The following is a 25,369-nucleotide window of genomic DNA, read 5'->3' as shown; positions in this document are numbered from 1 at the left end:
GAGTAGACCTGACTGGCCAAATGGCCAAATTCTGCTATGTATTATGGTCTATTTTCTTGAGTAATGCCTCCAAGAGGACCACAACCTTGTTGTAGGTTTGCATACCTCGATGACCCAGAGAGGTATGTTGGCTGGAGCCAGGGCTTTATGCTTTGGCTTTTGGTGGGGTCACCCACGGCACACAAGTCAAAGGATAGAGGCCAGACTAAGAGTGGTCCTCCAGGTTCAGGGGTTCAGCTCAGGGCTAGTAATCCTGACCGGTAAAACAAAATTGTTGCAGAAACAACAATGAAGAACCCTTCTACATCTGTATGCAATGGTATAGATAGACAGATATGGAGGACCTTCACTGCTGCCCTGAACGCAACAGCATAATGGGCAGCAAATAAGTCTTGAGCAATGCACAATAAGTGCTGGAGGAACTCAGCACATCAGGAGACATCCATCCCCTATTTTTTCTCCATTTCTGAAACACTGAAGCCACATTTGCTACACTGTAATCCACAGGAAGCATTCCAGAACCATTAGAATTTTTAAAGAATTTACACTCTAAAAATATCTGTCAAAGAAGTCCTATTTCTTTGAAATAGGTCATCAAATAGGCCACCTCTTTCAAAACGCTGGAATAAAAACCACCTTAATAAAGGATGACATTAATATAGCAACTAGGACTGATCTTGATTTGGGATATTGTGGTCAGATGCAGTTGCTTTCCTAATTTGTTACCTTGGCCTTACAATCTATCTTGTTATGGTCTAGCAACCTGCAAAGCACTTTTTCTGTCACTGTAACGCTATTCTGCATTACAGTATTTTCCCTTCCTTTCCAGTTCTGATGAAGGGTGCAAGTCCGAAATGTTGACTGTTTATGCACTTCCATAGACGCAGACTGACCTGCTGATTTCCTCCAGCATTTTGGGTGTATTGCTTTGGATTTCTAGCACCTGCAGACTTTCTCATGTTTACACAGTTTTGAATCAACGACTAACACAGTCGTTGAATCTATCTGCACAGCCCCAACTCTACCACAGCACCGAAACATCAGAGATCACCGCTTCCACTACCATGGATTTCTCTTTGAATGTGTCTTTTACTTTTTGCAGAAAGGTCTTCCTTTGGAATGATATTTGCTGTGATGCTGCTGCAAGCAAGGTTTTATCGCACAATACTTTGCCATAGTTGAAGTATTGTGCAATAAACTCAAAAAACTTAATTGGTATAGAATTAGAAGCAAATTGGGTGGATTGGAGCAGCAAGATGGAGAGAAAATATTGGTACAAGTTTTGTATAGTTCTACGCAATCTATGGAATAGTATGAATTGACACGTTTTGGACTAAGAACCTTCTTCAGGACTGAGAGGGAAGTGGGGGGTGGGATGGCTGCCCAAACTAAAAGGTGGGGGGGGGGATGGGAAAGAGGCTAACTGAAAGGTGATAGGTGAAGCCAGATAGGTGGGAAAGGTCAAGGGCTGGAGAAGAAAGAATCTGATAGGAGAGGAGAGTGGACAATAAGAGAAAGGGAAGGAGGAGGGGACCCAGGGGAAGTAATAGGTAGATGAGAAGTAGTAAAAGGTCAAAGTGGGGAGTACAGGAAGGGGTGGAGGAAATTTTGTTCACCAAAAGGAGAAATCAATATTTATACCATCAGGTTAGAGGGTACCCAGACAGAATATGTGTTGCTCCTCCACCCTGAGGGTGGCCTCATCTTGGCACAGGAGGCCAAGGATCAACAGTTCAGAACGGAAATGGGAATCCTGAGTCCCACTTGTGACAGATGTTGAGGAGGTGCTCAACGAAGCAGTCCCCAATTTACGCGACGGGTCTCACCGACGGAGAGGCCACTGCTTCAGGAGCACCAGACACGACAGACAACCCAGCAGCTTCACAGATGTAATGTCCCCTCACCTGGGAGGACTGTTTGCAGCCCTGAATGGAGGTGAGAGAGGTGGTGTATGGGCAGGTGTAGTACCTAGGCTGCTTGCAGGGATAAGGCTTGGAGGGAGGTTAGTGGAGAGAGGCAAATGGACAAGGGAATCATGGAGAGAGTGGTCCCTGCGGAAAGCTGGGGGTGGGGGTGGGGGGGAGGTAAAAGTATGCTTAGTGGTAGAGTTCCTTTGGAGATTGTGGAAGTTATGGAGAATAATGCGTTCTTCTGGTTATCATAATGTATGACAAGGAAAAGGAAGCAAATTTATGTATATTGTAACAGGGGTAACACCGTGGTCATTTGAAGATTACAATAAACATTACAAAGTAAATTAGTATCTGAAGTGGAGTGGAAAATTTCTGGAATGTATAAGAGTTATGTGGGTGGCGGAGTGGAGATAAATCTCTACCAAAGGTTTAAGGCGCTACTTCCCTCCTCCAGCCTACAGGTCACACCTGGGCAAGGTATAGCATCTGCTTAGTACCCCGCTCCCCTCCTCCGATCAGAGTCACATGAAGCCACGGGAGCAGATGGTGGATGGTCATACGAGCAGATGGTGCATATCACAAGTCCTGGTTATGTGACCACTCACTGACGACAGGCAGACAATCTCTGAAGAGTATTGATAATAATTCAGAAAACGTATAGCTTGGGTTCTTCACTGTTGGGTTGAGCTGTTCTGCCATTTCAGCATACGTGCAAACGTTTCATCACCATACAAGTAGACACCATCAGTGTGTTGTTAATTGTGGTATGTCCTCCGAATACTTGGCCTTTATATACTTATCAATCAGCTGATCGGTAATCCTTTCGGAAACTCAGCTGTGATGTGGGGAGGAAATCTTATTGCTGATTGGTTGTGTGCCAAATTTAATGCCAAGATCGGAGAACAACTCAACCCAGAATTGATAATGGCTGGGGTCACCCGTCTTGTAAAGACACTGCACAGAAGAAGGCAACGGCAAACACTTCTGTAGAAAAATTTACCAAGAGCAATCATGATCATAGACTACGATCACTCACCTTATACGACATGGCACATAATGACGATGATAATTGTTAATAAACCTCATACATAACATAAGGAATATGTATGTAAAATTATAAATTTGGTGCATCTTTTTTTTTAAAAATCAAGAAAATAACACACTACTGTCAGTGAGATCTTTGTTGCTGCACTAACAATGACAACTAGTTTATATCCGGCTTGTATTTGGGTGTTTTGAAAGCTATCACGTAGCAATACTTCCATCGGTCAGTGTACTCCAATAATGCTGGACAACAAAGATTTGGATTTTGGGCTGCTGATCATGAAAATCACTATTAAATTTCTCCATCACACATCATTTTTATGAAATCGTCTCTATTGGTTATTCCAGTTCATAATTCAAGTCAGAATAACTGATGCCAAGATTAAGGAAGGCATTTTTGTTAGCCCACAAATCAAACAAATGACAGGCAATTCAAAGATTGAAAAATCACATGGAAGGCATTCAAGGATGTTGTTGAAAACATTCTTGCCAACTACAGAGCACCAAATTATGTGCAGCTAGTTGACAACATACTTCAAGCATACAAAACCATGAAGTGCAATATGTCACTAAAGATTCATTTTCTGCATTCCCATTTAGTCTTCCTCCCTGCAAATCTTGGCAGTGTCAGTGACAACCATGCTGAAAGGTTTCACCAGGATATTGTGGTCAAGGAAAAACGGTATCAAGGCAACTGAGTACAAACGAAAATCATTGCCAGAACATTTTCAGTTTGGTTGCAGCAAAGAATCAGCACCATTATACAATTAAACACATTATATTCAATAAAAGTTAACTTCTTGTTTCTCCAATTTCCAACATGATACAAACCATCTGAAATTATATTTGTGTCCAGCCTCAAGCAATCCATCATAGACAAAAGAAATTTCTGAGGAAGCAACAGATTTTAAAAAAAGTTGCCAAATATAATCTTGGAAAGAGACCTACTGAAAAAAGTGGCAATAACATGATAGATTTTTATAGTATGTTGAAAAGTGGTGTGTCTAGATCAGAAAACAGGATGTTCAACCTGAATAAAGGAAACCATGAGGGTACAAAGGGCAGGGTGGCCATAGCAGACTGTGAATTTGCATTAAAAAGCTGATGTGGATAGAAAATGGCCAGCACTTAAATTGAAAGTACTTCAATTGCAACAAATATGGGTACATATTCCTTTGAGATACAGAAACACAGCAGGTGAAGTGGTTCAAACATAGATTGCAGGACAAGTTAAAGAAATATCCAATTAAAAGGAAGTTATAACCAAAAACAAGCTTGTGAATTTGGAGCACCTTAGAATTCATCAAAAAACAACCTAGTATAAAGAAAATTTACTAGGATGTTGCTGGGCCCGAAGGACTTGAGTTATAATAAGATTGAATAGATTAGGACTGTATTCCTTGGAATGTAGAAGATTAAGAGGATATTTGATCGAAGTCTACAAAATTATGAGGGGTATAGCATTAATGAATGCAGGATTTTCCTAATGAGGTTGGGTAGGACTACAACCAGAGGTCATGGGTTAAGGGTAAGAGGTGAAAAGTTTAAGGAGAACATGAGGAAATTTCCTCACTCACTATTGAGAATGTGGAATGAGCTACCAGCACAAGTGGTGTAGGTAAGCTCAATTTTAAAATTTAATTGAAGTTTGGATAGGTACATGGATGGCAGGGGTATGGGATATGGTCCTAGTGCAGGTCAATGGAAGAAAGCAGTTTAAATGATTTTGGCATAGGTTAGAAGGGTCAAAGGGCCTGTTTCTGTGCTGTAACCATATAACCATATAATTACAGCACTAAAACAGGCCATCTCGGACCTTCTAGTCCGTGCTGAACTCTTACTCTCACCTAGTCCCACCGACCTGCACTCAGCCCATAACCCTCCATTCCTTTCCTGTCCATATATCTATCCAATTTAACTTTAAATGACAACATCGAACCTGCCTCAACCACTTCTGCTGGAAGCTCGTTCCACACAGCTACCACTCTCTGAGTAAAGAAGTTCTCCCTCATGTTGCCCCTAAACTTTTGCCCTTTCACTCTTAACTCATGTCCTCTTGTTTGAATCTCCCCCATTCTCAATGGAAAAAGCCTATCCACGTCAACTCTATCAATCCCCCTCATAATTTTACTTCTACCAAGTCCCCCCTCAACCTTCTACGCTCCAAAGAATAAAGACCTAAGTTGTTCAATCTTTCTCTGTAATGTAGGAGATGAAACCCAGGCAATATTTTAGTAAACCTCCTCTGTACTCTCTCAATTCTATTGACATCTTTCCTAGAATTCGGTGACCAGAACTGCACACAATACTCCAAATTTGGCCTTACCAATGTCATATACAATTTCAACATTACATCTCACTTCTCTATAAATCTAAAGATGGATAAGGGGAGAAAAACTAAAATACTGGGAAATACAATCATTATACAAAACAGGAAATAATATGAAATAAGTAACAATTGTGGGTCTCTTAAAGACAGAGACCAGATAATTTGTAGCAGGAAATAAAGTGATAGAAGAATTAAATAAATACTCTGTACCTGTCTTCACAAAGGTCATTAAAAAAACTGCCATAAGGGAATAAAAGCTCCAGAGCAGGTGAGGAGATAGATTAGTGAAAACAAAGTGTCTGCAGCACATGCCCACCATAAAATTCACAGCGTTATCCATCTGGACAACTCTGACAGTATCTTCAACAACCACGATCTCTTGTCATTAGAAAAAAAAACACAGGCAGCAGATGCACGAGAACATCATCGCCTACAGATTCGCCTCGCAAATGTCACTACACTGCCTTTTGCCTTTCCTTTATGGCCAGTGAAATCCGGAATCTCCTTCGCCAACAGCGCCGTGGGGGCTTACCACAGGTCGGACCGGGACGGCAACACCTTCTCAAGGGGCATTTAGAGCTCAGAACCAAAAAGCTAACTTTGCAGCCCACAAATTAATAGTCAAAATAAAACAAAAATAGGATTAAAAGGTAAAGGAGATGTTCCGGTCTTAAAACTGGCATCTTCCACTTTCTGACTTCTGCCTTTGAAGCCCAAATTGTCAAAAACAGAGAAATAATTGTAAATAACGCGAAAGCAGGGGCATAGCCAATGCACTGGGTCCAGGTAGTGAGGCACCTGGTGACGTCACGTGCCCTCACCTGGGTTCAGGTGAGCAGAAGCCGGAAAGCGACGGCTGCTCTCTCGCACATCCTCCTTTTTTCCCCCTCATCACGCCCTCACGGTTTAAGGGTTCTTACCATAGTGGCGATGTGCGAACTACTATCTCGACCCTCTGCCTAGCGTTGTCCGTTAAAACCGACCCTAAAACTTGCCCGGTCCTCTGCCGCTCCCGCCGCCTCCTCTCTGGTGTCACTCAGCCATCCTAAGCCGCGCATGCGTTGCGCCATCCTGCCCTCGCCCGGGCTCGGCTCTCTCCGGAAACTGTCGTCAGCTCCGAGTGCTGGACACGAAGAAGCGAAGCTGCGGCTCGGTTCTTTCCGGAGCGTTCGCAAACGTCAGCCACACGGCAAGGAGCGCAGCGCATACGCGCATCACGCCTTTAGACTGTTTCCGAACGCCCCAGCGCGCTTCGACTCGTGGCCTCAGCCGATTGCACGAACCGCTCCTAACAAGGCAGTCACGGCCTTGTTCCTCTGCTCTCCGAGAACGTTTCGGGCTTTTTCGGTTACCTTCGGCTCTTTCCGATCCTCTGGTCCACGGCGTTGGGACGTCGCATGCTGCAGTTCACCGGGAATGGTTGCCGTGGCAACAGCGGGCTACGCTAACAATGAGCACCTCTTTATCTCAAAAAGAAACACAAATATAATATAATTTTCCTGCTTTTGAATAGGTTCCTTCTCTTACCTGACTTTAGCTACATACCTTATGATTGGATGTGTCCAATCTAGTGCAAAGTTGATCCCAATCGAGACTGCCTCTACTGCTCATTGTTTGACCAATACTCATTGGATTTTTCGAGAAAATATCTATTTTTAGGACCTTAGGGTCACCAGGATTTAATTTCTTTATTGCTCCTGAGAAGATGGTGGTGAGATGCCTTGTGCTGTTGGGAAGGAAGTGCCAGTTTTTCAGTTCAGTGACAGAGAACATGGAACAGTACCAACCCTTCAGCTGACGATGTTATATCAACCTTTTAACTAACTCAAGATCAATTTAATGCTTCCCTAACAATTAAACGCTTTCCTAACTTATTTGTCCCTATCCCTCTCCGATGCTATGGTAAAGGAGGTAGAATTGTGATCACTATCTCCAAAATGCTCTCCCACTGAGAGATCTGACACCTGACCAGGTTCATTTCCCAATACCAGATGAAGTACAGCCTCCCCTCTTGTAGGCTTATCAACTATTGTGTCAAGAAACCTTCCTGAACACACCTAACAAACTTCACCCCATCTAAACCCCTTGCTCTAGGGAGATGCCAATCAATATTTGGGAAATTAAAATCTCCCACCATGACAACCCTATTATTACACCTTTCCAGAATCTGTCTCCCCATCTGCTCCTCTATGTCCCTGTTACTATTGGGTGGTCTATAAAAAACACCCTGTAGAGTTATTGACCCCTTCCTGTTTCTAACTTCCATGCACAGAGATTCAGTAAACAATCCCTCCATGACTTCTTCCTTTTGTCTCGGATCGGGTCCTGAATATTCTAAAGGGGGAGGGTGAGCAGCCAGTTGTCGTGGTACATGTTGGTATCAATGACACAGATAGGACAAAGGAGGAGGTCCTGAAGAGAGATTTCCAGGAATTAGGAAGGAAGCTGAGAAGCAGGACCTCCAGGGTAGTAATCTCGGGATTGCTACCTGTGCCACGTGCTAGCGAGGGCAAGAGTAGTCGGATCAGGCAGATGAATGCCTGGCTGAGAGACTGGTGTAGGGGGCAGGGCTTCAGATTCTTGGATAATTGGGATCTCTTCTGGGGGGAAGTAATACCTGTTCAAAAAGGACAGGTTACACCTGAACCCGAAGGGGACCAATATCCTGGCAGGAAAGTTTAATAGAGCTGTTAGGGAGGGTTTAAACTAATTTGGCAGAGGGATGGGAACCGGAATGATAGAGCGGAGGAAGGGGAAAACAGAAATAAATCTAGATAGTGAGCAGTAAAGATGTCAGGAAAGACAGGCAGGTGATGGGGCAAATGTGTATCCATTGGGATGAGTTGCAGTGCAATAAAGTTGCAGTGAAATCAAATCAAAAAGTATCAAATACTGGTCTTAAGGTGTTGTACTTAAATGCACGCAGCATAAGAAATAAGGTGGATGATCTTGTTGTACAGCTACAGATTGGCAGGTATGATATTGTGGCCATCACTGAGACCTGGCTAAAGGATGCATGTCTCTGGGAGCTGAACGTCCAAGGATACACGGTGTATCGGAAGGATAGGAAGGTAGGCAGAAGGGGAGGCGTGGCTTTATTGGTAAGAAATGATATTAAATCATTAGAAAGAGGTGATATAGGATCGGAAGGTGCAGAATCTTTATGGGTTGAGCTAAGGAATAGCAGGGGTAAAAGGACCCTGATGGCAGTTATTTATAGGCCTCCAAACAGCTGCAGGGATGTGGAGTACAAATTACAACTGGAAATAGAAAAGGCTTGTCAGAAGGGCAGTGTTATGATAATTGTGGGGGATTTTAACATGCGAGTAGATTAGAAAAATCAGGTCGGCACAGGATCTCAAGAGAGAGAATTTGTAGAATGTCTGCGAGATGGCTTTTTAGAACAGCTTGTTGTTGAGCCCACTAGGGGATCGGCTGTACTGGATTGGGTATTGTGTAATGAACCGGATGTGATTGGAGAGATTGAGGTGAAGGAACCCTTAGGAGGCAGTGATCATAACATGATTGAGTTCACTGTGAAATTAGGAAAAGAGAAGCTGAAATCTGATGTGCCGGTATTTCAGTGGAGTAAAGGAAATTACAGTGGCATGAGAGAGGAACTGGCCAAAGTTGACTCGAAAGAGACACTGGCGGGAAAGACAGCAGAGCAGCAGTGGCTGGAGTTTATGCGAGAAATGAGGAATGTGCAAGACAGGTATATTCCAAAAAAGAAGAAATTTTCGAGTGGAAAAAGGATGCAACCGTGGTTGACAAGAGAAGTCAAAGCCAAAGTTAAAGCTAAGGAGAGGGCATACAAGGAAGCAAAAATTAGTGGGAAGACAGAGGATTGGGAAGTCTTTAAAACCTTACAAGAGGAAACCAAGAAGGTCATTAAGAGAGAAAAGATTAACTATGAAAGGAAACTAGCAAATAATATCAAAGAGGATACTAAAAGCTTTTTCAAGTATATAAAGAGTAAAAGACAGGTGAGAGTAGATATAGGACCGATAGAAAATGATACTGGAGAAATTGTAATGGGAGATGAGGAGATGGCAGAGGAACTGAACAAGTATTTTGCATTAGTCTTCACTGAGGAAGACAGCGGATACCGGACACTCAAGGGTGGCAGGGAAGAGAAGTGTGCGCAGTCACAATTACGACAGAGAAAGTACTCAGGAAGCTGAATAGGCTAAAGGTCGATAAATCTCCTGGACCAGATGGAATGCACCCTCGTGTTCTGAAGGAAGTAGCTGTGGAGATTGCGGAGGCATTAGCGATGATCTTTCAAAAGTCGATAGATTCTGGCATGGTTCCGGAAGACTGGAAGATTGCAAATGTCACTCCGCTATTTAAGAAGGGGGCAAGGAAGCAAAAAGGAAATTATAAACCTGTTAGCTTGACGTTGGTGGTTGGGAAGTTGTTGGAGTCGATTGTCAAGGATGAGGTTACAGAGTACCTGGAGGCATATGACAAGATAGGCAGAACTCAGCATGGATTCCTTAAAGGAAAATCCTGCCTGACAAACATATTACAATTTTTTGAGGAAATTACCAGTAGGCTAGACAAGGGAGATGCAGTGGATGTTGTATATTTGGATTTTCAGAAGGCCTTTGACAAGGTGCCACACATGAGGCTGCTTAACAAGATAAGAGCCCATGGAATTACAGGAAAGTTACATACGTGGATAGAGCGTTGGCTGATTGGCAGAGAGTGGGAATAAAGGGATCCTATTCTGGTTGGCTGCCGGTTACCAGTGGTGTTCCACAGGGATCAGTGTTGGGGCCGCTTCTTTTTACATTGTACATCAACGATTTGGATTATGGAATAGATGGCTTTATGGCTAAGTTTGCTGACGATACGAAGATAGGTGGAGGGGCCGGTAGTGCTGAGGAAACGGAGAGTCTGCAGAGAGACTTGGATAGATTGGAAGAATGGGCAGAGAAGTGGCAAATGAAGTACAATGTTGGAAAGTGTATGCTTATGCACTTTGGCAGAAAAAATAAACGGGCAGCCTATTATTTAAATGGAGAAAGAATTCAAAGTTCTGAGATGCAACAGGACTTGGGAGTCCTTGTACAGGATTCCCTTAAAGTTAACCTCCAGGTTGAGTCGGTAGTGAAGAAGGTGAATGCAATGTTGGCATTCATTTCTAGAGGAATAGAGTATAGGAGCAGGGATGTGATGTTGAGGCTCTATAAGGCGCTGGTGAGACCTCACTTGGAGTACTGTGAGCAGTTTTGGTCTCCTTATTTAAGAAAGGATGTGCTGACGTTGGAGAGGGTACAGAGAAGATTCACTAGAATGATTCCGGGAATGAGAGGGTTAACACATGAGGATCGTTTATCCGCTCTTGGACTCTATTCCTTGGAGTTTAGAAGAATGAGGGGAGACCTCATAGAAACATTTCGAGTGTTGAAAGGCATGGACAGAGTGGATGTGGCAAAGTTGTTTCCCATGATGGGGGAGTCTAGTACGAGAGGGCATGACTTCAGGATTGAAGGGCACCCTTTCAGAACAGAAATGCGAAAAAATTTTTTTAGTCAGAGGGTGGTGAATCTATGGAATTTGTTGCCACGGGCAGCAGTGGAGGCCAAGTCATTGGGTGTATTTAAGGCAGAGATTGATAGGTATCTGTGTAGCCAGGGCATCAAAGGTTACGGTGAGAAGGCGGGGCAGTGTGACTAAATACGATAAAATGGATCAGCTCATGATAAAATGGCGGAGCAGATTTGATGGGCCGATTGGCCTACTTCTGCTCCTTTGTCTTATGGTCTTATGGTCTTTTCTACAGCCGTGACACTATCTCTGATCAGCAGTGCCATGCCCTCACCTCTTTTGCCTCCCTCCCTGTCCTTTCTGAATCTTCCATAGCCTGGCACTCGGCCCTTCTAGTCCGTGCCGAACGCTTACTCTCACCTAGTCCCACCGACCCGCACTCAGTCCATAACCCTCCATTCCTTTCCTGTCCATATAGCTGTCCAATTTAACTTTAAATGACAACATCAAACCTGCCTCTACCGCTTCTGCTGGAAGCTTGTTCCACACAGCCACCATTCTCTTGAGTAAAGAAGTTCCCCCTCATGTTACCCCTAAACTTTTGCCCTTTAACTCTCAACTCATGTCCTCTTGTTTGAATCTTTCCTACTCTCAAAGGAAAAAGCTTATCCACGTCAACTCTATCTATCCCCCTCATAATTTTAAATACCTCTATCAAGTCCCCCCTCAACCTTCTACGCTCTAAAGAATAAAGACCTAACTTGTTCAACCTTTCTCTGTAACTTAGGTGATGAAACCTACATTCCTGCCCCTGAACTATCCAAGTCTCTGAAATGACCACAACATCATAGTTCCAAGTACTGATCCACGCCCTAAGCTCATCCACTTTGTTCATGATGCTTCTTGCATTAAAATAAACACATCTCAAACCATGGGTCTGAGCACATCCCTTTTCTATCACCTGCCTCCCTCTCGCATTGTCTCCAAGTTTTCTCTGTTTGTGAGCCAACAGCCCCTTCCTCCATCTCTTCAGTTCGGTTCCCACACCCAGGCAATTCAAGTTTAAACTCTCCCTATCTCCCCAATAGCCTTAGCAAACCTCGCTGCCCAGGATGTTCGTCCCCCTTGGATTCAAATGCATCCAATCCTTGTTGTACAGGTCATGCCTGCCCCAAAAGAGGTCCCAGTGATCCAGAAATCTGAATCCCTACTCCCTGCACCAATCCCTCAGCCACACATTTATGCTCCACCTGACTCTATTCCTATACTCAGTTTCGCGTGGCACAGGCAGTAATCCCAAGATTCCTACTTTTGAGGTCCTGCTTCTCAACTTCCAAAGTGTATTACTTCAGATTTTTATGAACTGAACTCCATCTGCCACTTCTCAGCCTAGTCCTGCGTCCTTATCAATGTTTTGTTGTAACTTATGTCAAACTTCTACCTATCCACAAAACTGGCAACCTTTGTGTCACTTGCAAACATAGTGACCCACCCTTCCACTTCTTCATCCAAGTTATTATCTGGTCACCAACCTCCAGGCAGAATACACTCAAAGTTCAGAGTAAATTTAAGCAGCCCGCAACATGTTGCCGTGGTTCATCAGTGCCATCTTGGAAGAGATCGGCATCTGTTTCCAACTCTGCCTTCTGTGAGCAAGCCGTTTCTGATTCCAAGCAGTTTAGTTTCCCTGAATCCCATGCCTCCTGACTTCAAAATTTCAAAGGTTCATTTTAATACCAGAGAATGTATACAGCATACAACCTGAAATTCTTACTCTTCACAGACATCTATAAAACAAGAACCCCAGAGAATGAATGTTAGAAAGATTGAAGCCCTCATCCCCTCCCTTCACACAAGCAGCAGCATTTCTCCTCTATCTTACCAACTAAAGCATCGAGCAAGATTGAATAAGAACAAGAGTGGAAGATGAGTGGGTGAGCAGCACCATCTGCCTACGTTTGATTGGTCTATCCCTCATTCTCACTGGCTGCTGCCAGAGGAAGATGCCTGCATTTGACTAGTCTCTCTCTCTCTCTCTCTCTCTCTCTCCCTCTCTCTCGCTCTCACTCGATGGTGCCGGATTCTTGGGTCTTGGACAAGGTTTAATTGATGTGGTTTGTAGTTTGCACTCTCTAGTTCATGTTGTGATGTGTTTCTGGTTTCTGCTTACACCTTTTTTTATTGCTATTTTGTGCAACTTTGGGGAAGATTGCCTCTGCAACCTATGATGGTGTTAAATGACCTAAACAAAAAATGTGGTTTGATGTTTTACATTCTGTGTTTTTCGCTCATTTTTGCCATTTGTGCCATTTGTATGCACATTGGGTGTACTGTCTGTGGAGAAGACAAATCTCAGGGTTGTATACTGCATACGTACTTTGATGAAAAGTGTACTTTGAACTTTTGAACTGTTGATGTTGTGGGCTGAAACCCTGCATTAGGACTGAGATTGGAGAGGGGAATGGCCAATAAAAGGAGGGAAGGAGAGGGGTGAGGCAAGGGGCAGAAGTGATTGGTGGGATGAAAACTGATGGGTAGGTTACACTTGATAGGGAGGGGATGAAATGGTAGAGGGGGAGAGGGGAAGAAGGGGGACAGTGGTAGGTGGATGACAGATGGAGGCAAAGAGAAAAATATAATAGGAAGATGGAGTGAGGTGGGAGGAGGAGAGAAGTAAATGTTGGAGCTAGCTACTGCAGGGAGATAAGCAAAAGCACTAAGGGTTAAACCAGCATTTCCCAATGCCTCTCTTAGGCATAATATACTTCTCAGCATCCCCATAGTATAGAAACAGGTCTACCATATGCTGACATGAGAAAAATGATTCTGCTTTAAATTTTTATTTGTCTTTTATTCAGCACCTGTGCACTGTACAGCAGCTTCAATATCAATGTGATCCTTGAGCTTGATGGTTTTTAGCAAGAGTTGAAATATCTGGTTCAACTTGTGACAGCAAAAGCCTTAAGTCCCCACACGTAACAATGTCAAGCCGTTTCTGTTTTTTCAGAGTATGTGGTTCACCGAAGCCCCTTTCAACAAGGTAAGAGGATGGAAATGCAATGAAGAGCAGTTTGGATCTTCTCCAAAGACCAGGACATTTTGTACGACAGTGTAGCCACATACCACAAAAGCTGACATTTTTGAGAAGCATTTTTGCTTCTTCATCATTCTGAATTTTGATCATTTCTTCTTGCAAGCTTCCTTCCTGTTCTTCCACCTTACAAAGAAATGGATTAACTACCCAGGCCAGATTTTCCAGATCATTGAAATCTCTTCAGTGACTGCAGGTGTAAGCAGTACTCTTGCAAATCACTGTCTGTGAAAGAGAGTGCCATACTTTCCATGCAGGGAAGCTGTGAGGACATTCTTCTCCCACTGTCTTGCTTATATATTTTCAATTTTCTGATAAAAGTGGACACTGCACTTTTTGCCTGGATTAAATTGAAATTATCACCCTGCGGTTTCATATTTAGTATGTTTATTTTGTCATATAAGACTTCAAACCTACTAGTACTGTGCCCCCTTCCAGCTCTGCTTCCCTCCCTGATGAGCTCAATTACTTCTACGCTCGCTTTGACCGAGAGAACAAGGAGGTCACCCTCAAAGCGGATCTCCCACCTGGTGAACTGCCTCTCTTACTTTCTACCTCTGATGTTTACGCCACCCTGAACAGGGTGAATGTACAGAAGCCAGCTGGAACGGGTGGAATACCTGGCTGTGTGCTCAGAGTCTGCGCGGGGCAATTGAGTGGGGTCTTCACGGACATTTGTAATCTGTCCCTGGCCCAGGCAGTTGTCCCCACAAGCTTCAAGATCGCCACCATCATACCAGTGCTGAAGCATTCCACTGCCACGGGCCTGAATGAATTCTGTCCAGTTGCACTCACCCTTATCATTGCAAAGTGCTTTGAGAGACTGGTTCTATCACATCTGAAATCCTGTCTGCCCTCTACCCTGGACCCCCATCAATTTGCCTATCGCACCAACAGGTCAACAGAGGATGCCATCTCCACGGCACTTCACTCTGCCCTGACCCACCTGGACAGCCCCAACTCTTACTTGTTCATTAACCTTAGTTCGGCATTCAATACTGTGATCCCCTCCAAGCTGATCGCCAAACTTCGCCAGCTTGGTATCAGCTCATCCCTCTGCAATTGGACCTTGGACTTTCTGACTAACAGAGCCCAATCAGTTAAGTTAAACAACCTCTCCTCCTCCACTCTCCCCCTGAACACCGGCGTGCCTCAAGGCTGTGTGCTGAGCCCTCTTCTGTACTCCTTTTTCACCTATGACTGCGTTCCTGTACATGGTTCTAACTTCATAATCAAGTTCGCAGATGACACCACGGTGGTTGGTCTGATCAGAGGGGACGAGGTTCAGCACCTGGCTGCGTGGTGTGCTGACAACAATCTGGCCCTTAACACCCAGAAGACCAAGGAGATCATTGTGGACTTCAGGCATGCCAGAAGTCACACTCATGTCCCCATCTACATCAACGGAACAGTAGTGGAGCATGTATCAAGCTTCAAATTCCTTGGTGTCCACATTTCCGAGGATCTCACCTGGTCCCTGAACTCCTCCATCCTGAACAAAAAGGCGCAACAGCGGCTTTATTTCCTGTGGAGAAAGCTCACCTCTGTCCCAGGACACTGGCGGACTTTTACCGCTGTACCATTGAGAGCGTACTCACCAACTGCATTTCAGTGTGGTATGGCAATTGTTCCGTATCGGACCGCAAAGCACTCCAGCGTGTGGTGAAAACTGCCCAGCGGATTATTGGCACCCAATTGCCCACCATTGAGAACATCTACCACAAACGCTGCCTGGGCAGGGTGAAAAGCATTATTAAGGATGCATCTCACCCTAACCATGGACTTTTTACTCTCCTCCCATCCAGTAGGTGCTACAGGAGCCTCTGCTCCCGCACCAGCAGGCACAGGAAGAGCTTCTTCCCTGAGGCTGTGACACTGCTGAACCTCTCATCACAGCACTAGGCAGTATTGCACCGTATTGTACTGTCTCAGTACTTTTATATTTGTGTGCTGTAGCACTTTTTTTATTCGCAGTTATTTTGTAAATAACACTATTCTTTGCATTTCTGGTCAGATGCTGACTGCATTTCATTGGGTTTTTATCTGTACTTGGCACAATGACAATGAAGTTGAATCTAATCTAATCTAAATTGGCTAGGTATGCCACATCTCCATGTAAAAGTTCAATCTTATTTCCCAAGCACTTGTCAACTTTGAGCAAAAATTCGACCACAGTGTCAAAAAGATCAAAGAAACATTTTAAGCAGCAGCCTTTTCTCGGCCAACGCACTTCAGTGTGAAGAAGCAAGCATTCAAACTCTTCATCATTACCTTGGCATAATTCGATTTAATAGATGAGTTTTGATTTTGTTGATAGCAGATATTACAGGAATCATGCTTGAAAAATGTCATTGGCTGAAGGTTTTGGCTGTGAGATGTTGACGATGCACAATGGATTGCAAACAGGCTTGGAATTTCTTTTTTCATAAATGCCACTAAACCAGCATGGCAACCTGTCATGTATGGTGTTCCATCTGTTGCACAAGAAGCCATGTTCCCAATCAGAATAACTTTACCCTCAATACACATTTTGAACCTGTCATAGATTTTCTGTTGATAATTGTTTTTAACTTTTTACAAAGGAGAATCTCTTCATAAACTTCCATTTTTGGTAAACCATAGAAATGTTAGTAGCAATGCCTCATTGTCTTGCACAGTTGACTCATCCAGTTGTATCCCAAACTCTATTTTTTGTAGCTCTGTGCATAGTTAATACTCAATGTCTTCACTCATTTCATCAATATGATGAGCTACAGAGTTATTACTCAGAGGAATTGATTTTAAAATACTGGTATCCATTTTGAGAACAGTGATGAGCTCTTCTGATACAGCAGGCTTTACTAATCTTTCACCAATTGTATGAGACTTTGCTATCATTTTGGAAATGTTATAAAAAGCAATGGGACCACTATCAAGGTTATTTTTAGCTTTCTTGGCAAATGTCTGGAGTGTGTAACGCTTTACAAAATGCTTCTTTCATCTTCTGGAACTAAATATACCATAAGTAGCCTTTTCAGAGTGTCTTTTACAGAAGCGTTCCTGTAATCTTGCTGGTTTCATGGCTTCATTAGACAGTACAGTATTGCAAATAAGACACATGGGGCATTGCTGATCTGATGGGAACAGAATAAATCCACACTCCAGGTGTGTAACATTGTATTGATACACTTTCTGTAGTTTCTGTTTCTTAGCAGGATTAGAATTCAGGGCTCCACCACTGTCAGACTCACAGAGATCATGTTGTATGTATTTATCCATCATTAACGGGACTAAATTAAAAATTAACACCAACTAGGAATGCCTATCGGATGTTGGTGATGACAGAGAGTTGATATGGTTGAAACAAAGGAACGGCGAGGTGAAGATAAAGATGATGATAACAGCGAAAATCATGTTGACAAGGATTCAACCTGAAATAAATATATACTGTATATATTTAAAAGGTTATATTAAATAAAAAGATTTTAAAAAGTAGTGAGGTAGTATTCATGGGTTTAATGTCCATTCAGAAATTGGATGACAGAGGGGAAGAAACTATTCCTGAATTGTTAGGTGTGTGCTTTCAGGTTCCTGTACCTCCTCCCTGATGGTAGCAATGAGTATCAGGTATGCCCTGGGTAATGCAGGTTCTTAGTGATTGATGCCACCTCCTTGAAGATGTCATGGATACTAGGGAGGCTGATGGAGCTGACTGAGTTCAAATGGTTCTAATTTAATATCAGAGAATATGTACAGTATACAACTTGAAATTCTTACTCTTCACAGACATCCACAAAAAACAGAGGAGAGCCCCAAAAGAATGAGCAACAGAAAAACATTAAAACCCCAAAGCCCCCTCTCTCCCCTCCCCTGCACAAGAAACAGCACAGCATCAACTTAACCCCCCCAACTCATTTTAACGGAAAGCATCAGCGCCCACCACCAGCAAGCAACATCAAAGCTCTCAAAGAGAGATCATGATCTGCTGTCAACAAAAACTATTGCTTACTTGACAGTTTGACATGCCACAGGCTCTGCCTCTCACTAACAAAGGACAGAGAGATGTCATCCATTTCACTGTGAAAGGGGATACCAACAGACAGTTGCTGTTATGGTGTTACAACCTATCACATCACTTTTTATTCCTAGATTCTGCAACTCAAGAATCAGCAGCAAATTCTCCCACCATCTAGGGAAAAAGAAAGAGAGAGCAATTGCTCAACTACAGAGACTTCTGTCCGCAGCATCTGCTACTGTGAAATTCTCCTGTTCCTTCTCCGTCACGTTCCTTCTTTAGTCAGTGGCACTGGCCTGGAACCAGTCACCCACAGGGCCGCACCCCTGAGGCGTGCGTCTTCCAGCCGCTCTTGGAGAATGTCGGGAAACGGCCAGTCATTGAGCTCCAGGAGCAGGAACTCATCTGCCATGGAAAACCGCAGTTTGAATACAGTTGCAGATCATGGACTTCGATGGAATCCCAGCCACATTGAAAAGGAAAAAAGAGACTTTACAGGGAGGAATTTAAGCTGTTTCCATAGATGAGCTCAAAGAGGCATGGTACATCTGTGAAAATTTGCAAGTGTCTTTGGTGCCAGACCAAATCTGCTCAAACTACTAATGAAATATAGCCACTGTTGTGCCTCTTTGTAACTGCATCGCTATGCTGTATCTTTAGAGATATTGGAACTTCCACCAGCATTGTGTGTGTATGTGTGTTGTTCTGGATTTTAAGGCATTTTCAGAAACTGCTGTGTTTAGACAAAGTACTGGAATCTGATAAGTAAGGGAGGTGATAATAGGAACCACTAAGGGAGAAGTGAATAGCAGATAGAGCCAGAATCAGAAATGGTGGGGGGGGGGGGGGCCTGGGTGTAAATTACATGCATGTTTGTGTTTATCTATTTATTTATTTATTTGTTTGTTTGTTTGTTTACTGTGATACAGCATGGAATAGGCTCTTCTGACCCTTCAAGCCTTACCACCCAGTGATCCCCAAATTAATCCTAGCCTAATCACGGGACAATCTACAACGACCATCTAACCTACTAACCAGTATGTCCTTGGACCGTAGGAAGAAACCAGAGAACCCGGAGGATACCTACGTGGTCACGGGAGAACATATAAACTCCTTACAGACAGCAGTGGGAATTGAACCTGGGTTGTGTTGCACTATCTACTATGTAGTGGATGGACAGAGCCATGAGGAGGATGGGAAGTAGATGGGTGATGGGGTGGACTATATCAGGGGGTTTGGAAAGGAGTCATAAACAAAAAGATTGGAAAGAAGGTTGGGGGAATATCTCACCAGAGGGGAGGGTTACCTAACACTGGAAAACTTAATATTCAGGCCATTGGGGTGTAGATGACAAATCCATTCCTACTGTCTCCCTAACATTTGCTCACATGCAGAGACTGTTTGGAAATTGGGCATTCATAGCCTAGGGAGGACCTCTACTGCCACTCCAATAATAAGAACAGAAATTGCTGAAAATACTCAGCTGGTCAAGCAGCGTCTGTGGAGAGAGGGGCTGTTAACATTTCAAGCTGAAGGTCCCTTAATCAGTAAGGGTTAGTGTAACACAATTACAGGTCCAGTTCGGATCCAGCTGGCTCCTTGCATGCTTTCCATCCAGGTTGGGTTGAAATGGCAAGGTTGCTGCCTGATGCCCCACAAGTTGTGGAAGGGAATAAAAACAACTGTAAGGAGTTGATACGTTCTTCCTGTGGTACAGATCCTACCCTCTGTATCGCCCTCCAAAATGCCTGATTTCTCTCGGAATTCTCAGAATTCCTACCCCTTTTCTATTGAACTATGACAGGATAGTCATCACTAGTGACTTCAATGTTCATACCTGATCTGTCAAATTCAAATTCTGTGGGTTTTCGCTGGGTACTCTGATTTCCTCCCACATTCCAAAGACACATGGGTTAGTAGGTTAATTGGTCACATGGGTGTAATTGGGCAGCAAGCAGTGATTTGGTCAGAAGGGCCTGTTACTACTTTCACCTTACTGTCCACCAGTTCTGTAAATGTTACCCATCCTTTTCAGACCATTGTCACTGGAAGAGCCCCCAGATTGAACTATCGTATCAAAGATAACAGAAATAACCTTCTACTCTTAAAATCTATCTCTCTTGTTAAGACCATAAGACATAGGAGCGGAATTAGGCCATTCAGCCCATCGGATCTGCTCCGCCATTCCATCATGGATGAACCCAGACCTCATTCAACCCCATACACCTGCCTTCTCACCATATCCTTTGATGCCCTGACCAATTAGGAAACGATCAACTTCTGCCTTAAATATACACATGGACTTGATATCCACCACAGTCTGTAGCAGAGCATTCCACAGATTTACTATTCTCTGTGGGTTTCAATGAGATCCCCCTGAATGCTTCTAAATTCCAGTGAGTGCAGGCTCAAAGCTGCCAAACTCTCCTCATATGTTAACCCCTTCATTCCCAAAATATTCTGGACTGTCTTCAATGACAACACATCCTTTCTGAGATATGGGGCCCAAAACATCTGACAATACTCTAATTACAACCTGACTAGTGTCTTATAAAGCCACAGCATTATCTCCTTGCTTTTATATTTTATTCTCCTTGAAATTAATGCCAATGTTGCATTTGCCTTCTTTACCACAGACTCACCCAGTAAATTAACCTTCTGGGAGTGTTGCATGAAGTCTCCTAAGTCCCTCTGCACCTCTGATGTTTGAACCTTCTCTCCATTTAGATAATAGGCTGCACTATTGTTCCTTTTACCAAAATGTATTATCATACATTTCCCAACACTATTCCATCTGCCACTTTTTTGCCCACTTTTCCTATCTATCTAAGTCTTGCTTCAATCACATTGCTTCCTCAGCTCTACCTACCCCTCCACATATCTTCAAATCATCTGCAAACTTTGCCACAAAGCCATCAATTCTATTATCTAAATTATTGATAAGCAATATGAAAAGCAATGGTCCTAATACTGACCCCTGAGGAACATCATTAGTCACTGGAAGCCAACCAAAAAGGCTCCTTTTATTCCCACTCGCTGCCTCCTGCCTGTCAGCCATTCCTCTATCCATGCCAGTATCTTTCCGTAACGCTACAGGATTTTATCTTGTTTAGCAGCCTCATGTGTGCACCTTATCAAACACCTTCTGAAAATCCAAGTAAATGATATCTACGCCTCCCCTTTGTCCACCCTGCTTGTTACTTCCTTGAAGAACTCTAATAGATTTGTCAGGCAATATTCCCCTTTGCAGAAACCATGCTCACTTTGACTTATATATCATTAGTCTCCAAGTACCTCGAAACCTCGTCCTTAGCCACTGAGGTTAGGCTAACTGGCCTATAATTTCCTACCTTTTGCCTCCCTCTCTTCTTAGAGTGGAGTGACATTTGCAATCCTCCAGTCCACCAGGACCATGCCAGAATCAAATGATTCTTGAAAGATCATGACCGATGCATCTGTTATCTCTTCAGCAAACTCTCTCAGGACTCTGGGATGTAGTCCATCTGGTCCAGGTGACTTATCCACCTTTAAGTCCTTTGAGTTTGCCTGGCACTTTTTCCTTTGTAATAGCATTGGCACTCACTCCTGTCCCCAACACTCACAGACCTCTGGCACACTACTAGTGTCTTCTACAGTGAAGACAAATGCAAAGTACCCATTAAGTTCATCTGTCATTTCTTTGTCCCCTATTACTACCTCACCAGCATCATTTTCCAGTGGTCCAAAATCAACACTCACCTCCCTTTTACTCTTTATATAACTGAAAAAAACTTATTGTATTCTGCTTTATATTTCTGGCTAGTATACTCTCATAATTCATCTTTTCTTTTCTTATAGTGTTTTTAGTTGCCTTTTCTTGGATTTTAAAAGCTTCCCAATCATCCAACTTCCCACTCACTCTTGCTACCTATATGCCGTTTCCTTGGCTTTTATGCAGTCCTTAACTTCCCTTGTCAGCCACGATTGACTACCCCTGCCATTTCAAAACTCCTTCCTCTTTGGATCGTATCTATTGAACTACTCCCAGAAACTTCAGCCACCTGTGCAATACATAATAATAGAAAATAACCTGTGAGTTACACTAAAAAAATATACAAACCCCACTTCCAGAAAAGTTGGGATATTTTCCAAAATGCAATAAAAGCAAAAATCTCTGCTATGTTAATTCATGTGAACCTTTATTTAACTGACAAAAGTACAAAGAAAAGATTTTCAATAGTTTTACTGACCAACTTAATTGTATTTTGTAAACATACACAAATTTAGAATTTGATGGCTGCAACACACTCAACAAAAGTTGGGACAGAGTTAAAATAAGATTGAAAAGTGCACAGAATATTCAAGTAACACCAGTTTGGAAGACTCCACGTTAAGCAGGCTAATTGGTAGCAGGTGAGGTATCATGACTGGTGTTACATGCTCAAGGAGATCTGGGTTTTTTTGTGAGAATGATGTAATGGTCTTTTGGAGGTCACCTGATGTGATTTTCCCACCAATGTGAGGTCACGTGATGACATGTGCCCCGTGACTATATAAGGGTCGACCCAGGTGACGCAGTTAGTTTTGGAGTTTGTAGATTTCCAGGTAGAACGTGTTGTGCATCCGTTTCTGTTGTGTGTTTGTTTTTGTGACGCAGTTTCATTTTTAAAATGGAAGGTGCGTTCTCTTACAAGATATTGTATTATTGAACTGGAAATTTGTAGCTGGAAGTGCCAATTTACTCAATTCCAAGAGTTTTGAAGGGAGAGTGAAGAATTCATTGAAGTGAAGGATCAAGAGAAGTCAGCATCGTTTGGCAGTTTAATAAAGAATCAACCTTATTGAGTCTTCGTTGGGGAAGTACCTGCATCGAGATAACTCTTGCCAGAAAGAGCGAAGAGTTCATGCAAAAAGGTGCTCTCTCTCTCTATAAAGGAATTTAAGGTCAATCGATTTAAACTGTTTATTTTCAGCATCGGGAATCCTGTGGACAGAACCAGCATTAAAGGTGCGTCTGTGAAGAAATCCTTCCCCAGAAAAGTCTCTCCCAATTGAATGTGTAAATCTGTTGGACTTTTGAAGTTATCGCTTTAAGAACTATATCTGACTGTATCGCTTTAAGAAATGTTTCCGCATTTAACGCTTTAAGAACCAGAGCCGAGTGGAGTTGATGAACGGCTGCATACCTGTTTAACCTCCGGTTAAAGTTTTCCTTTGTTCTTTTTCCCTTATCGTTTATACGTGTTTAATAAATATTTGGTTGTTTTTATAAAGCCTGTCTCGATTAATATTCATTGTTGCCGGTTACGTAACACTGGGTATAAAAGTAGCGTCCATCAAAGGCTCAGTCTTTGCAAGCAAGGATGGGTCATGGCTCACCCCTTTGTGCCAAAATTCGTGAGAGAATTGTTAGTTCAAGAGGAACATTTCTCAACGCAAGATTGCAGGGAATTTAGGTCTTTCAACATTTATAGTACATAATATTGTGAAAAGATTCAGAGAATTCAGAGACATCTCAGTGCATAAAGGGCAAGGTCGGAAACCACTGTTGAATGCGCGTGATCTTCGAGCCCTCAGGCGGCACTGCCTAAGAAACCATCATGCTACCGTGACAATTATAGCCACCTGGGCTCGGAAGTACTTCGGAAAACCATTGTCACTCAACACAGTCCGTCGCTGCATCCAGAAATGCAACTTCAAGCTGTATTACGCCGGGAGGAAGCCATACATCAACTCTATGCAGAAACGCCGGTGAGTTCTCTGGGCCCGAGCTCATCTCAGATGGACCAAAAGACTGTGGAACCATGTGCTGTGGTCAGATGAGTCCACATTTCAGTTAGGAAAAACGGGCGTCGAGTTCTCCGTGCCAAAGATGAAAACGACCATCCAGATTGTTATCAGCGAAAGGTGCAAAAGCCAGCATCTGTGATGGTGTGGGGGTGCATCAGTGCCCATGGCATGGGTGAGTTGCATGTATGTGAAGGTACCATTGACTCTGAGGTGTATATTAGGATTTTAGAGAGACATATGTTGCCATTAAGGCGACGTCTCTTCTCGGGACGTCCATGCTATTTCAGCAGGACAATGCCAGACCACATTCTGCACGGGCTACAACAGTGTGGCTTTGTAGACACAGAGTGCGTGTGCTTGACTGGCCTGCTGCCAGTCCAGATCTATCTCCTATTGAGAATGTATGGCGCTCATGAAGAGGAGAATCAGACAACCGAGACCACGGACTGTTGAGCAGCTGAAGTCTTTTATCAAGCAAGAATGGATAAAATTTTCAATTGCAAATCTACTACAATTAGTATCCTCAGTTCCAAAACGATTAAAAAGTGTTATTAAAAGGAAAAGTGATGTAACACAATGGTAAGCATGCCTCTGCCCCAACTTTTGTTGAGTGTGTTACAGCCGTCAAATTCTAAATTTGTGTATGTTTACAAAATACAATTAAGTTGGTCAGTAAAACTACTGAAGATCTTTTCTTTGTACTTTTGTCAGTTAAATAAAGGTTCACGTGAATTAACATATCACAGATTTTTGTTTTTATTGCATTTTGGAAAATATCCCAACTTTTCTGGAAATGGGGCTTGTATATTAAATAGTTAAATTAAATAAGTAGTGCAAAAATAGAAATAAAAAGGTGGTGAGGTGGTGTTCATGGGTTCAATGTCCATTCAGAAATCTGATGGCAGAGGGGAAGAAGCTGTTCCTGAATTGTTGATTATGTGTCTTCCAGCTTCTTTGCCTCCTTCCTGATGGTAGATGAGAACGCAGTTTGACCTTGTGATCGCTGGTGATTTCAATGTTTATATTAATGATCTGTCAAATGCAAACTTTATGGCAGCTGAATCCATGAACTTTATCTTACCCAGCATGTCACTGAGCTCAACAATCGATTTGGAAATACGCTTGACTTAGTAATGACAGTAATGACAAAAAGGTTAAATATTATTATTAGCCGTCTGATACCACTATATCTGATCGTTTATGATGCCCTCCTGCCTGTAACCAAGACCACAAACGAAATTACAGTTAAAAAATGGTTTCTTGATGCTGCAACACAACTTAAATTCTCTGAGTTGTCTAATTTATCTTAAATTATGAGAACACTCAGTCCTCTTTTATTGTGATTTAGAAATGCATACATGCATTAAGAAATGATACAATGTTCCTCCAGAGTGATATCACAGAAAACAGGACAAACCAAAGACTAACACTGACAGAACCACATAATTATAACATATAGTTACAGCAGTGCAAAGCAATAGCATAATTTGATAAAGAACAGATCGTGGGCACAGTAAAAAAAAAGTCTCAAGTCCCGATCGACTCCCGAGTCCCCGGTAGCAGGCGGCAAAAGGGAGAAGCTCCCTGCCATGAACCTCCAAGGCACCGACAACTGCCGATGCCTTGGAAGCAGCCGACACCAAGTCCGTCCATCCGAAAACTTCAAGCCTTCGACCAGCCCCTCCAATACAGCCTCCTGAGCGCCATCCTCTGCTGAGCACCTTCAACCTAGC

General features: G+C 43.0%; 1 protein-coding gene across 1 annotated transcript in view; it reads right to left on the bottom strand.

The window, feature by feature from the left end:
• LOC134346913 (AP-1 complex subunit sigma-1A) overlaps positions 1 to 6,360 on the bottom strand; it is a 104,068-nt gene extending 97,708 nt beyond the window's left edge. The window contains exon 1 of the mRNA XM_063048754.1: positions 6,207 to 6,360. Within this exon, the coding sequence (XP_062904824.1) occupies positions 6,207 to 6,209 (3 nt within the window). The 5' untranslated portion in view covers positions 6,210 to 6,360. The remainder of the gene's footprint in view (positions 1 to 6,206) is intronic.
• Positions 6,361 to 25,369: the final 19,009 nt, after the last annotated feature.

Source organism: Mobula hypostoma, chromosome 5 (assembly GCF_963921235.1).
Source record: "Mobula hypostoma chromosome 5, sMobHyp1.1, whole genome shotgun sequence".
Classification (NCBI taxonomy): Eukaryota; Metazoa; Chordata; class Chondrichthyes; order Myliobatiformes; family Myliobatidae; genus Mobula; species Mobula hypostoma.
This window is presented reverse-complemented; position numbering and strand designations above follow the sequence as displayed.